Source organism: Lynx canadensis, chromosome D3 (assembly GCF_007474595.2).
Source record: "Lynx canadensis isolate LIC74 chromosome D3, mLynCan4.pri.v2, whole genome shotgun sequence".
NCBI lineage: Eukaryota > Metazoa > Chordata > Mammalia > Carnivora > Felidae > Lynx > Lynx canadensis.
The window spans coordinates 85,440,438-85,456,253 of record NC_044314.2 but is presented as its reverse complement, the minus strand read 5'-3'; the positions used below and the strand labels follow the sequence as shown (position 1 = coordinate 85,456,253).

The following is a 15,816-nucleotide window of genomic DNA, read 5'->3' as shown; positions in this document are numbered from 1 at the left end:
TATTCTTGTAAAAAATTCTGCATATAAGTGGACCCAAGCAGTTTAAACTCATGTTTGGGGTCAACTCTTCTCTGGTTGATCAAGTAACACCATAAAGCTCCAGTTTTAATACAATTTTAAACTTAGTTCTGCTTCTATGTAGCTTTCCCTCTGTCCTTAATAGCATAACACAAATAACCAGGGTAGCAATACGCTCAGCTCAAATTTTCCTCTTTCCAGACTCCCTTGTAGCTACGCATGAAGGAGATATAGTATAAGTCTCCAGGCAGGATTTCTGGGAAAGATATTCAAGGTGGCACTCAGCTGGTATGCCCTCATGCTGTCCCCACTTCTTCTTAAGCCCAGAGATGCAGGAGCACCTAGAGGTGCTCTACATGTGGCACGTAAAGAAACGTAGAGCAAGAAAACTGGAGAAGCCTGGATCTCCAATGACCTCTTTAAATGGCTGCCCCATTCAGGGACTACTTCTAGATTCAAAAGAAAAAACAAGACCCCCACCACCACCCAAGGCACTGTAAATTGGGTTTTCTGGGCTCGTGGCCAAATAACAATCCCAACGTAGATACAGAAACAACTGCCTCTTAAAATAAAAACCAAACACATATAGGCTCGATAGAGCTGGCAGTGCAATAACTTTATGTCCAAAGGACTCAAGGCCTTTTCTGAATCATCTAACTTATAACTTCAACATACCAGACAATACATGGTCCCATAAGTATTTGTAATAACTCATGATGGCTACTTTTATCAGCCAAATAATGAAAACCTCTTAAATGCTAAAAAATTGGCCAAATAGAAAAGTGAATGTCACATAAGGATAGACAATAGAATCCAGAAATAAACCCATACATTTATGGTCATTTTTGACAAGAGAGCCAATTCAAAAGGAAAAGGATAGCCTTTTCCACAAATGTATTGTAACAAATAGCCATGTCTCAAAGAATAAAGCTAGGCCTCTACCTTACATCATATATAAAAGGAAACTCAAAAAGGATCAAAAACCCAAATGTAAGAGCTAAAAGTATAAAACACTTAGGAAATCATTACTTAGGTGTAAAATGATGTTTTGGAATATACAATAATTTTTTAATAAAAAACATTTTTTAATGTTTATTTTTGAGAGAGAGAGAGAGAGACAGAGAGAGCACAATCTAGGGAGGAGAAGGAGGAGAGAGGGGGAGGGAGGGGGAGAGAGAGAGGGAGAATCTAAAGCAGGCTCCAGGCTCTGAGCTGTCAGCACAGAGCCCGACCGGGGGCTTGAACCCACAAACCACAAGATCATGACCTGAGCCAGACGCTTAACCAACTGAGCCACCCAGGCGCCCCTACAATAGTTTTTTAGATATGACACCAAAAGCACAAGCCACCAAAGGAAAAAAAAAAAAAGACTATATATAGACATAGGAGCAAGTTTCCACAAATCATATATCTGATAAGGGTCTAGAATTCAGAATATAAAGAACTCCTGCAACTCAACAACTAAAAGATAAAAAAAAAAAAGTAAAAACTGGGCAAAGAATTTGAATAAGCATTTCTCCAAAGAAGATATACAAATGACCAATATCTACATGAAAAGATGCTCAACATCATTAGTTATTAGAGAAATACATACCAAAACCACAATGAGATAAAACAGTACAGTTTTATGAGATACTGCTTCATGCCTATCCGGATAGTTATAAATAAGGCACAAGTGTTGGAGAGGACATAGAGAAATTAGAACTCTTATTCCTTGCTATTGGAAATGTAAACTGGTGCAGCCACTGTGGAAAAAGTCTCCCAGTTCTTCAGAAAGCTAAACATAGTGTGATTCAGTAATCCCACTGGTAGGTATATAACCAAGAGAAATGGAAACATATATCCACACAAAAATTTGTACAGGAATGTCCCTGGCAACATTGTTCCTAACAGCCCATAAGTGGAAACAACCCAGATGTCCATAAACTGATGCATGGAAAAACAAAATGGGATATACACACGCGTGTGCGCGCGCACACACACACACACGATGGACATACAGTGGAGTATTATTCAGCCATAAAAAGGAATGAAGTACTGATATAGGTTAAAATATAGATGAATCTTGAAGACATTATGCTAAGTAAAAGAAGCCAGATACAAAAGGACAAATATTGTTTGATCCCTCTTATATGAGATGCCAGGATAGGCAAATTCAGAGATTGAGAGTAGATTAGAGATTATCAGGAGCTGGGTATTACAGCCACTGGTGGTTTTAAGTGTTGCTGTTTGGAATACCGAGAAAGCTTTGGAAATAAACAGTGGTGATGGTTGCAAGTATTGTGAATGTAATCAATACCAGTGAGCTACACACTTAAAAATGGTTGAAATGGGGCGCCTGGGTGGCTCAGTCGGTTAAGTGTCTAACTCTTGATTTCAGCTCAGGTCATGATCTCACGATTCATGGGATCGAGCCCCATGTCGGCCTCTGCACTGGGAGCATGGCACCTGCTTGGGATTCTCTCCTCTCCCTCTCCTCCCCTGCTTGTACTTGCTCTCTCTCTTTCAAAATAAAGAACTAAACTTAAAGAAAATGGTTGACATGGTAACATTATATGTTTTACCACAATAAAGAAAAAGAAAAAAAGGAATGGAGTACTGTTACTGTAACATGGATGAACCTTGAAAATGTTAATTCTAAGAAGCCAGGACACAAAAGGCCACATGTTGTATGATCCCTTATTGTGAAATATCCAGAAAAGGCAAATCCATAGACAGAAAGTACATCACTGGTTGCCAGGGAATGATGGGGTGGGGAGAGGAAAAGAATGGTTGGGGGGGTGACCACCACTGAATTGTACACTTTATTATAATTTTTTAATTATTATTTTTTAATGTTTATTTATTTTTGAGAGAGAAAGAGAGCATGAGCAGGGGAGGGGCAGAGAGAGAGCTGTCAGCACAGAGCTTGACGCGGGGCTCGAACCCACAAACCATGAGATCATGACCTGAGCGGAAGTTGGACGTTTAACCGACTGAGCCACCCAGGCATGCCATGAACTGTACACTTTAAAAGAGTGAATATTAGCTCAAAAACACTTTAAGTGAATGTAAAAGATAAGCAATAAAGTGTTTTGACATGGAATGTTAGAAATTTCTTTATTATTACCTATTCTTATTAAGCACCAGCTTAATAACACAGAAAATTTCAAATCACCCTTCGACAGCCCATTCTTCCCCCCGCCACCCTAATTCTTGATAAAGAGCTCTTCAAGTGAAGACATGCTCTCTTCTCTCTTCCGTATAAAACTTTATCAAATAAAGGCAAAGAACTGTGTACATCTTGCTGTAAAATGCTGCCGATGGCTGTGGGAAGTATCTGCCCAGGCTCCTTTTACTGTCCAGGTCCTGAAAGACTCTTGTTCATGAACTGTCTCTTCACAAAGCAAGTCCACCACTAACAAGAGGGGATAAAACAGAATGGATAGTGGGTGTCAAATCACCATGCAAGTTCAAGATAAGGTCAGAATATTAATTTATGTAATAACAGAATGTAATCTTGGCCTGACATCTCTTACGTTATAAACTTCTTGAAAACACATGTAAAAAAGTTTTTTTTGACTCACAAATCAGTCAAAATTATGATGACAAAAAAATGTAATACATTCAAGATATCTCACACAGAAAATCTGCCCTATGGGTTTACAATGCCCGAATATAAGAACATACAACCAAAAATGTTTATCATATGCAATTCATTATTCACTGTGACTCACTGAACCCCTACTATGTACGTACTAGGCACATACTCAAAGTTAAGCAGCACTGCAATGCAGAGACTAAAATATTCTTGCAAGGGAAGACCTTAGTTTATTTAATAGTAGCTGCATGATAAAAGGTTATTTATCAACTAAATAGGTAAAGAAGAGGGTCTTACCTTGCTAGGTTTATCATTCTGAGGATCAAAAACTTTCTCACAAAGTCTCAGTCCAGTCTCTTGTCTCAGCTGCTGTAAGTAGGCCCTCATCACCTCTAAAATAAGGAGCCAGGAGAAAAATAAGAAAAATCCTGTCTGAGAATACATCCCCAATGTGTGCTGGTTGCTGGACAGTGACCTTGGTAATACATTTCTACACATTCAGACAAGATAAGAAATAGAAATGACAGTCCAGTGGTTTTATAACTATTTTGGTTCAAAGGATTCTCTACATGTTATATTTGTTGCCAAGAATCTTTTGTGAGAGTTACTGGAAGATAGTATCTGTGCTAATGATTCTACTACTCTCAACCTGTACACCAATCAAGACGAAGAAAGGGAGGGGGTAAATAATCAAATGGAGAAAATCTTGTGCCATAAAGAGGGAGGTGGAAACCCTGTTCTTACCATCTTCCTGTTTGTTTGCAGGTTTGGCATAAATTGCATTAAGTGGAAAACCAGGCTCTCCAGGAATGGGAAAATTAGTGATTCCCAGGGTATACATTTCTTTCTCACCTTGGCTTTTGGAATTGCACTAAAAAAAAAAAAAAAGAAAAGAAAAAGAAAAAAAATTATATACACACACATATTTTACAGAGAAAAGTATAATAACATCCAATTTGTAATTTTTTAGTCTAAGTAGATGTGGCTGGGATTACTAATGTTTTTGGGTGCCCTTCTGCATTCTGGGAAGCCTCTAGGCCCCTCCCCAGAATAATGTTTTAAATGACTAAAACATACAAAATTACAGAAGAAATCATTTATAGTCAAACACAATAATTACAATATTAAAAAGCCAAATTTAACATACTCATACACGCACTTCTTTATTAATGCACTGCATGACAAGATCCAGGCAGGGGCCTAATAACTAAAATATGAAGTAGTAATGAGTGAAAATAAAATTTCAAAACATCTTCAACTCTGAATGTAATAGGAAAATGTTGTGATTTCTACTGAAGAAAAAGTCACAGGTACAGCTTATGCTACTGTGGGTTGTTGCCTACATTAATAATTACAGTAAATGCTAAATTTCAGTTACAAGTTAGTGAAAAGAAAGATGTAATCTTTTTCCCTCTCAAGCTCATGAACCCTTGAATTATATCCTTGGACCCCAGATTAACAACCTCTGAGCCAAGAGTTTAAAAGAAAGATTTCTGTCTCGGGAAGATACACGCAATGCCTTAAAACACCACACCCTTATCTTCTCATTAGTCAACTAAATTATAGGTTTACAATCCACATTCAGATTTTCCTCTTGGGTCCGGACTCTAAGAGAAAGTACTACTTGTCCTTAAAGTCTCAACAAGTCCAGATGGCTAAGCAGGTGAACATGTGTTAGTACTGTGTTTTCCAGATAGACAATCATCCAAGTTTAATTACCTTTTGGAGTTTCTTCAGACACTCAGAAATATAGAGTGTTATATATATCAAGGTTCTATCAGCTTCATTCTGCAGGGGTGGGGTGGGGGTGGGAACACAGAAGTTAAAAACAGTCCTGATTAAAACATAACAATCACGTGCAATAAAAATTCAAGCTTTGTCTTTTGAGCATCAATTGAAAGCTGCAAGTATAGTTCCTATAGCATCAAAAGTTGCCATTCTCCAAATGCAGTCTTCTTGGGCCACTGGTGTGTCTGCTCCCAGGGAGGGAGCTGCCTGTTGCCATCCTGAGCTGTGTGGGGCTGTTTTTGTTCACCTTGGCTGCCCTTACCACTGCATTCCCCTTGCCTCTCAGTCCCCGGGAAGCTGTGCCAACAGCACCTCCCTCCGTATAGGAAGGAGAGTTACTAGAGCTGCCTGGAAAACCGGAGGTGCACCATATGGTCAGCTAATTTTTAAAGCTCTTTCACTTCAGAGTCTCTGCCGAGAACAAAAGCCTTTATGACTTTAAAGGAGGAACAGCTATCTCATGTGTGTCTTGTTCTTTTTTTTTTTTTTTTAATGTTTATTTATTTTTGAGCAAGTGAGAGAGACACAGCACAAGCAGGGGACAGGCAGGGAGAGAAGGAGACACAGAATCTGAAGCAGACTCTAGGCTCCAGGCTGTCAGCAGAGAGCCCGACAGGGGACTCGAACTCCGGAACTGTGAGATCATGACCTGAGCTGAAGTTGGACGCTTAACCAACTGAGCCACCCAGGCACCCCTTCATGTGTCTTGTTCTTAAAGAGCTTCATGAGCCCACCTCTTGATCTAATTAAAAGGAAAATGTGAGGATTGGATGTTGAGCAAATGTGGCACATACTTCAGGTTAAATCTGGCACAGATCTACAGTCTAAAAAAAACCAAATTACACATGTCCTTTTTTTTAAGATTATATGATTCAGAAGAATGAAATGTGGCAGAATTACATTTATTTACACCTATTACAAACATAACACTTAGACCGCATATTAAATACAGAATACGTTGTGAGTATCACAGGACAGTTAGACTACAATTTCTAGACCAAGAGTCTACAAACAAAGATTTTCACACCCTGATTCCAAAAGGTCAAAGTTTGGCAAGGAGAGGCTGAAGTTCCATATTCTAGAATGTTATCAAGAAAAGTTGTTGACATTCCTGTAACTCGCTCATAGAAGGAACTCAGAAAAGTTCTTTTTTATTTTGTTTCCATCTCCCCCTCTCCTTTTCTGCCACCTTCCTCCTACCTTCCTCTTGACCCCGTTCCTCACAAGAACTAAGAGCAGAAAGGAGAAAAGGGTAGTCAAGGGAAGGACCAGGATCAGTGAAGTTTCTTTATTGCTCCATTTCAGGTCCAGGACACAGAAGTATATAAAAATATCATATCACGTAGGATTTTTTAGTTTTGGACTGGCACACAGTAGGAGCTTTACTAATGCTGATAATAAATAAAAATGTCTAGATGATGGGTTCGCAGACTTCCTCTGTAAAGGACCAGATATTAAATATTTTAGGTTTTGTAGGCCAGGCTTTGTCACAACTGTGCAACCCAGCTGCTGTGGAGTGAATGCAGTCATAGAAAATATCTTTAAAAAATGTACGTGGCTGTGTTCTAATAAAACTTTATTTGTAAAAAGAGGCAGGAGGCCAGATTTGGCCCTTAGGCTGTAGTTTGCTGACACATGGTACAGACTTCAGAGGAAAAATGAGAAACTAATGTTGATATAGGGTCTAATATTAGGCATTATTCTGGGTTTTTAAAGTCATACAATCTCATTCAATTTTATTTACTCCTCAGAACCCTGATTGCCAGGTAGATTATTATCCCTACCAGAAAACCAAATTAAATATTAAAAGCTCTGTACTTTACCTTAATCTCATAGTTTTTGAAGAAAACATTGGCCTTGAAATAATAGATGGCTTCATCCACAATATCTGTATCTTTTGCTAAGGAGGACACAAGGGGAAGAAGGCAGAGAACATTAGCCAAATGCGAAAATAACACTTAGAAAAAAAACCCCAGTTCAATGGTCAAAAGTCTTGGCATTGAGGGGTGCCTGAGTAGCTCTGTCGGTTAGGCATCTGACATTGACTCAGGTCATGATTTCATGTTTCATGGGTTTAAACCCTGCATCTGGCTTGGTGCTGACAGTGCAGAACCTGCTTGGGATATTCTCTCTCTCTCTCTCAAAACAAATAAACAAACTTAAAAATGGAGTTGAATAAAATAAAATGAGGCTGAGACATGAGGTCTTTAGAAACAATTTCTAGGAAAATCAGTATGTACATGGTTTATTATTTTTTTTAAAAAGCTTGCTATTTTTTAAAGGTTTATTTAAGACAGAAAGAGGGAGGGGGAGGGAGGGAGGGGCAGAGAGAGAGGGAGAGAGAGAGAATCTCAAGCAGCCTCTGCTGTCAGCACAGAGCCTGACCTGGGGCTTGATCTCAAGAGCTGGACGCTTAACTGACTGAGCCACCCAGGCACCCCCATGGTTTATTCTTATAGCTTTATTGTTTTTATAAAAAATATACTCATTAGAAACAAATTAATCAACACAGAAAAATATTTTACTGTCACCCTAAATCTCACTCCCTGGAAATAACTACTATTAACATTTGGTGAACATCATTCCAGACGTTTCTCAATGGGTTTATAAAAATAGACTGAGACACAGACTAACTTTGATAAAATGCTATTTAAAACTAAAAACTATACAATGTAATTTGATTTGAATTTACATACTGCAGTTTCAGGGGAAAAAATCTCAATTGTTATTTAGGAACACACTGGGCTCATGTATATATCTTTCTATGAAAACTATGACTTAATATATACTTGTACAAGCTGTTTTAGGTGGTTAGAGACTGAGAAAAGCCAGAAACACTGTTGTGACAAAGACAGATCTCTTTATACAATTTCTTTGGCAGTTTTTTATTTTCCTTTTCTTATTTTAAGAAGGTCAAAATCCCAGGGTCTTGATATCCGGCAGCTGGTTGCAGAAATGCACAGACTGTTGTTGTTTTTTTTTTTTTTTTCCCCAGAGACAGTTATTTATATTTCTTGTCCATGACTGCTATCCCTCTCACACAGTAGAAATGCAAGGAAATCCTGAAGGTTGAATCCTGTGTGATTCAGCTGACTTTAATGCTGCTTGTTCCCCTGCTAAAAAATTTCAACATAATTCTAACTCTAGACTCTGTGTTCTCCCAATCTATTTTCTTATCTAGAGAAAAGGAAACTTCCTCAAAAGATTCAATATTGTTTATAAAACCAGTTAGTTCTTCTAAATGTAAAACTGTGGGGGGTGGGGAATGGGTTACAAGATTTAGAAGCATGTCTGGCACAAAAAAGTGTTCAAAAGCTATCTGTTGAATGTAAAAAAAATTTTTTTGGTTCTGAAAGAGGGGTTGGGGGAGGCCGTGCACAAGCGGAGGGGAGGAGCAGAGGTAGAGAAAGAGAATCTTAAATTTAAGTAGGCTCTACCCTTGGTGAAGAGCGTGACATGGGGCTCAATCCCATGACCTGGGATCACGACCTGAGCTGAAATCAAGAGTTGGTCGCTCAACCATCTGAGCCAGCCAGGTGCCCCATAAATAAATTAATTTGATTAATGCTACCTATTATTTAGCTCACAGCACAGGCTTGTACTCCTTCCTAATTCTTGTTCAGGTCTAATCCTGTCTCCTGAGGAAGAGTATCCCTGTCTACAGAAGCCACAAAGATCTGGTTTCTAGGGGCCCCTTTCTCCCTTAAGGGCCCAGGAAATGTTGCAAAGGTGGTAATTAGATACACTCCATCCTTGGTCAATTACATTTTCTAATCTGCTACATGTATTTTGTAACCATCTGAAAAGGCTGCTTCTCAAGGAATCTGGGCCAACATTGATTCTTATTCTTTCTTTCCACTGTAATTCTTTTCTTTTATGCTATTTTTTCTTCTTTTTGGTCTTTTATTTTTTCCCATCTGTTCCTTTTTCTTCATCTCAGAATCAAGTAAAAACTATGGCAACTCACCAAATTTATTGAGTTTACTGAGTTTTCCACTGGTGTTGAAAACAAAATTAAGAAGAGGTCAAGTCAAATAGTCTGGCAGAGGAATGGAGACCAGGTCAGTACAAAATTGACAATGAAAACTATGGTGTTAGAAACCCAAAATGGAAATCAGTGCAGATGCTTTCTGGGTACAGGGAAACCCTGTCTAATATAATACAAATCACACTGTTGGCAGAACATCTCAGAATGTGTCAGAAGAGTCTAAAAGAATGGGGCTTTCTAAACAGTAAGAAATGGTTCAAAAAAAGAGAAAGTGAGTACCAAGAAAGAAAGCAAAGATCTAAAATTCAGAAAAACAAGAGAAAGAATGTGCAATGTTATAGAGGGCACGTAAGATTTAAGATCAAAGTACTACTAAAAATGAAGATACTGAAGAATGAATAAAGGAAGTAGGATTGAATGGGAGAAGGGGTTAAAATGTTTGTTTGTTTGTTTTTTTCTCCCAGCCTTAAGACAGAGAAAGGATGGGGACATGTCATGCTACAGAAATAGCAGCATTAAATCACTTTGTAAGAACTGACAGTGGGATGACAGAACACTGTGCAGAAGCACATTTCCTCTTCCCTCTCAACAAAATATCCTGGAGAACTCAGCAGCAATAATACACTTGATCTTGAAAGGCCTAGAATGCAATATCCACCAAGCATAGAGAAAATACAAGAGCAATCTGAGACCGAGGACCGAACTAAGACTTTGCCTGACTTGAAAATGTCCGAGGATCGCTAGCTGTTTCCTACTAAAATCTGAAAATAATGGAAAGAAGTTTCGACTTACTCTCTCTAGGGGCGGGTCCTTTGAACTGACTTCTGATAGGCAACAGTGCCATGTTTCCAATGAGTTTGGTATCGGGGTCCATGAGAGAAGAGTGGTAAGCCTGTTGTGGCAAGCCAGGTAAGAATACGGAAACAGAAAGAGAGCAAATGTCAGCGGGGCAGACAAGCAACATTTCTCCAGAGGAAAAAAGAATAACCCACCCGAGACTAACTAGGGGAGGGGGAAAAAGGGATGGCAGCAGCAATGGTCTGGAGCTGGCTCTTACTGGCTCATGAAAACGGGATGTTATACATTTTGAGGAATTTTGACAAATTTGGAAGTAAGCTGGTTGTTAAACACAGCCATTACTAAAAATTAAATTATATAAATTTGCAACTAAGTTATAGTAAAAACAAAGGTAATAAGTACTCAAAATTCATTACTTTCTATTTTTAAAAATTATTTCACTATGGTCTATGATCTTAAGGTTATTTATAACTTTTCTATCTTTGCAGAATAAATACTATGTAATGGTGTGCTACTGGGCATCTTCCAAGTTCATGTTCAGTGACATCACATTTGTAACTGGTGGAAGTCTTTATGCTACAAAGATAGGCAAACACAAAAAAATCAGGGGTATGCCCCCCCTTCCCCAAGCTATTGTTAAACCAGAACCCAAGCACTGGCTTTTCAGTTCTGCCACTTCCTGGCTATGTGTTTGACCAAGACATCGCCTTTCTTCTCTTAGCCTATTTCCAAATTTATAAAATGAAGAGTTATCTACTGCCTTCAGCGGGTAGGTGTGGGTTAAAGGAGCAGGGGAAACCACATTTATGAACGCAACTTGTATGCTGATTCTTAGTTCTGCTTTTTACAAGATGTCTGTTTTTCGATAACTCAAGAAGGGCCCCATTCATATATTCACTCATTCACCGAATGATAACCAAACACCTTCTATGTGCAAGGCATGGTGATAAAATGGTAAGAAGGACCAGTATGATCTCTGTCCTTGAAGAACTTTCAACCTAATGGGGGACAGGGAAGTCCAGGAACGAGCACAGGACTTTAAAGTCCTAGCTTAAAATCTAGCTTTACCATCAGTACACAACCTTGGGTAAGTTACTTAACTTCTCTGAGCCTCAATTTCCTCCTCTGCAAAATGGGAACAATAGCGTATCTACTTCACAGGGTTACTGTGAGGATTAAATGGGATAATTTACATGCAGTGTGTAGCTCAGGGCCTGCCTGGCACACATCAGGAATCAAATGGTAGCTACAAGATTCATTAAATATGTAACTGTGGCTTGCTCTTTTTTGTCACAGGTATGCTTCATCTAAAGCAGCCTCCACCAGCTGTCTTGTTACCCATCGATTTCCTTCATCGCATTTGTCACTATCTAAAACCATCTTCTCTATTTACATTTACATGTTTATCTGTCTCCCCATTAGACTGTGACCTCGAGTGTAGGGGTTTGTTGGCCTTATTTACAGCTGTTAACAGTACTTGGCAAGCAGCAGATGCTCAGTAATTTTTTTGTGTGAGTAATCACGTTATTGAACCTCCTTTTCCTCACCCGCAAAATGGAGACCATGATGGCGATAAATTTGCCCCACAAGACTGGCTGTCAGCAATGAAGGACAACCAGCCTACTATCAATTTTACTCCTACCCCGAGGCACACGAAAATAGAAACATCTGGTAACCAGGCGCCGACCTAGCGTCTGCTCTGGCGGCCCTACAGCCAGCAGCCAAGTGTGGCCGCCACAGCCGGAGCGACAGAGGGGGAGTCCGGGAAGTGGGGTATGACAGTGACAAGCAGCGGGAGTGATCCGCTCCCGGGGGCTGAAGAGGAAGTGGGCCTGTGGGGGGGTAGAAAAAGAGAAACCAGACCCTAGACTTGAGAATTGGGGGAGAAAAAAAGAAAAAAAAAAAAGGACAGCCCTTGGCTTCTCGGCTCTAGTGAAGCTTTGGGGATCCTTCCGGAGTCCGGGGACACAGGAAGAACGAGAGAAGGGGTCGGCACTGGAGCGAAAGGGGCGAAAAGGGCCGGGGCAGCCTCCTCTACACGCTCGGGGTCTCTGGCCCACTGTGCCGCGGCCCCGTCCCCGCTGGCCGACCCAATCCTACAGCGACAGGCCCCCTCTCCTCGCCTCTCCCCTTCTCAGGGCCCGCTTCCTCTCTGCCCTCCTCGGCCCGCTTCTCTCAGCTCACGCACGACTTCTCGCCGCTCTCCCCAGTTCTCGCCATCTCTCCACACCGCGACTTCGCCCCCTTACCGGCATCTTGGCGGCACCCGGTTTCAAGCTAGACCAGGAGGTTGGGGTTAGAGCGCTACGCTTCCGGTCCGGCGGCCCGGGCGGGGTAGGCGGAAGTGAGCCGGAAGGGGAGGGTGAGGGGAGGACGCGTCACTTCCGGTCTTGCTATCCCTCTGCTGAGGCGGCGGAGGCTCCGCAGGGAGGGAGGGACACCAGAGGGCACCCGAGCGCTAGGCAGGGGCTCTGAATGCCGCGCATTGCGTAAAGTGTGCGCGAAATGGAGCTGGGTCTTGGGTTACAGAATCCTAAGGATCAATCCCCTAAAAACTTTGCTTTTCCTCAACGGTCTTTTCAGTGAAGCGTTCCCTAGATCACACTATTTTAATTTTTTTAATGTTTTTGAGAGAGAGCGCAAGCGGGGTAGGGGCGGGGGGGGGGTGTACAGAGGATCTGTATTGACTGTGCTGACAGCAGCGAACCCCATGGGGGGCTCGAACTCAGGAACCCCACGAGATCATGACCTGAGCCCAAGTCGGATGCTCAAGGGACCGAGCCCAAGGGTCACACTATTTTAAGTTCGACCCCAATCCACTCCGCTGTGTCATCCTTATTTCTTTTAGCCACAGTTATGATTCTTTGGTTATTTACTTTTGGTATTTATTTCCCCATCCGTGTGGACGTCAAAAAGGCAGGGATTTTGTCCATTTCGTACACCATTGTATCCTCTGCGCCTATAATAGTGATGTGCATGGCAGGCATCAAGAAATATTTCAGTGAATGAACCCAACTGGTCCTAACAGTGGGGAAAGGAGAGCACTCAGAGATGGGATTTATGCACTACCCCACTCCAATTTGTGTGTAAAAACTGCGAAAATGGACTCTGGGTTTGAATCCTAGCTCCAGCATTTACTAGCGGTGTCATTTTGGGCAAGTTAATTAACCTCTCTGTGCCTCAGTTTCCTCACCCAAACTGGAGATAATATACTTACCTCATTGTTTTGTGAGGATGAAATGAATTACATGTAAAGTGTGTAGAACTTAAATGCCTGGAACATACTAAAAGCTCAGGAGTTTTTCTTTTTTTTTTTTACCTATTACTAGAAAGCACCTCATGTGTTAGTTTGCGAACTGGCCCTTGTATACAGGAGGCAAGAAGACTGAAAAGGAAGGCCAATCCAGATATATAGGTGGTGGTTCTAATAAGCGAGGGTTATCTTTGGTGAGGCAAGAGTAGATGTCCCCACCTACATGCCAGACTAAGTTTGTATAGAGGTCGTAATTGGGTCCAGTCACATCCAGATGGGCTCAACACCTTATTCTCAAAACCATGTCCTTGGAACATCTCCCACAGCGAGGGGTGGGAGGGATGAGGAACCTTGGACTGCCTGAGCCCAGTTTAAGGGTCAACCAGTGGTCACATCCTCTTGATTATCTTTTCCAACATCACCTCAAGTGCCACCTTATTGCTGCCTCAGGCTATTTCTCCTGCCAGCCCCTCAGACTGGAATACTCTGCCCCATGTTCCCACAAATGATTTCTTACTCAGGTTTCTGGCCAAATAGCACCATTTAGGAGCCTTCATTGACGATGAGCCCAAAGTAGCCCCTTACTCACTCTCCACTTCATTACTGTTTTCATTTCTTCCCATTCCTTTTCAAGGTTTCCTTGTTTATGGTCTCAAGGGCCCAGCATGTCAACTCCATGAGACTAAGGCCTTGTCTGCTCTGAGTGCTCCCATTTTATCCCCAGTGCCTGGCACCCACCAGTAAATTTTTCCACAGAATCATGTCAGGATCTTCAGCAAGATAATGAAATCCTTGAGGACTGGAATGGACATAGTCATCTTTAAAACCCATGTCTCGGGGCGCCTGGGTGGCGCAGTCGGTTAAGCGTCCGACTTCAGCCAGGTCACGATCTCGCGGTCCGTGAGTTCGAGCCCCGCATCAGGCTCTGGGCTGATGGCTCGGAGCCTGGAGCCTGTTTCCGATTCTGTGTCTCCCTCTCTCTCTGCCCCTCCCCCATTCATGCTCTGTCTCTCTCTGTCCCAAAAATAAATAAACATTGACAAAAAAATTTTTTTTAAAACCCATGTCTCGAGGAGAAGGAAATTCAATTTGGCCCTTCACTTCTTGCCTAGAGGCACATACCAGACTACAGAAGCTAAACCAGGGCAAAATAGTTCAAGGAGCAAGGAGGGCAAATGAAGTTGCCTTTCCTTTCTTCCATGGCAATAAAATTTCTAAGAATTTGCAACATGGGGAGACCAGAGTGTTTTTACCCTTTCATACTCAGGGCCACAGGGAGAGTCCCCAAGCAGGACAGCACATTCCCATGATGCCCATTCATGTTCTCGCCTTATTGCCCCCCCCCATGACAATAGCTCACACCAACGCACCATGATGTAAATACCTGACTTGTACTCATAGCCTAAGCCCCCAGACACAAGTTACCACTGAAAGCTACAGCTTCTCAGTTTGCAAGTCTTTAGTTAAAATGGATCAAATGTGACACTACAGGTGTCTCTCCTGCTATCAAGGCCTAAGAGTGATTAAAATTTAACTGGAGTTGCGGGTTAAAGGGCTTAATTTGTATTGCTAGAAGATCCAGGACCAAATGACCAATGAAGCCTGGGCCGTGAAAGAAACTATAAAATGTTTCTTTTTTACCTTTTTAAAAAAGACTTGAGAGCGCACACATGCAAGAGAGAGCAGGGTAAGGGCAGAGGGAGAGAGGGAGAGACAGACTCCCAAGCAGGCTTTGTGCTGTCAGTGCAGAGCCCAACACGGGCTCCAACTCATGAACTATGACATTGTGACCTGAGCCAAGATCAAGAGTTGGACGCTTAACTAACTGGGCCACCCAGGCACCCCAAGACTATGTAAGATATTTCTTAGCACAATGCCTGGTAGAACTCGGTGGGCTTTAGCAGGGCCTGGCCCACGGTAGATACTAGAAAAATATCTGTTGACTGACTAGCCATTCTCCATGCTTTCATACCCAACCCCACTGAACTTAAAAACACTGAAAAGAAACAATTCGACCAATGTGCACATTAGTTAAAAGAAAAAACTTTACGTCTTTTGCATTTTTGTGTGCATGTTACCCCAGGAAACTATACATTTTTAAATGCTCAGAGACTAAAAACTGCATTTTTGGGGTGCCTGGGTGGCTCAGTTGGTTAAGTGTCTGACTCTTGATTTCAGCTCAGGTCATGATCTTGCGGTTCATGAGTCTAAGCCCTGCATCAGGCTCTGCACTGACAGTGTGGAGCCTGCTTGGGATTCTTTCTCTCCCCTCTCTGCTCCTACCCTGCTTGCTCTCTCTTATAAAATGAAATATGAAATGAAATGAAATGAAATGAAATGAAATGAGTAAGTAAAAACTGCATTTTTAAAGAAATCACTGACTACATTTTG

The 15,816-nt window shown here is 41.5% G+C and overlaps 1 protein-coding gene across 1 annotated transcript; it reads right to left on the bottom strand.

Annotated features, from left to right (window-relative positions):
- Positions 1-3,090: 3,090 nt before the first annotated feature.
- Positions 3,091-12,526, bottom strand: ARPC3 (actin related protein 2/3 complex subunit 3). The gene is made up of 7 exons (XM_030336446.1): positions 12,422-12,526; positions 10,167-10,266; positions 7,210-7,286; positions 5,318-5,386; positions 4,343-4,469; positions 3,896-3,990; positions 3,091-3,415 (listed from the first exon to the last, which is right to left on the bottom strand). Exons 1-7 carry the CDS (start codon positions 12,425-12,427, stop codon positions 3,353-3,355), a joined length of 537 nt encoding a protein of 178 aa, XP_030192306.1. The 5' UTR covers positions 12,428-12,526; the 3' UTR covers positions 3,091-3,352.
- Between the last annotated feature and the right edge of the window lie 3,290 nt (positions 12,527-15,816).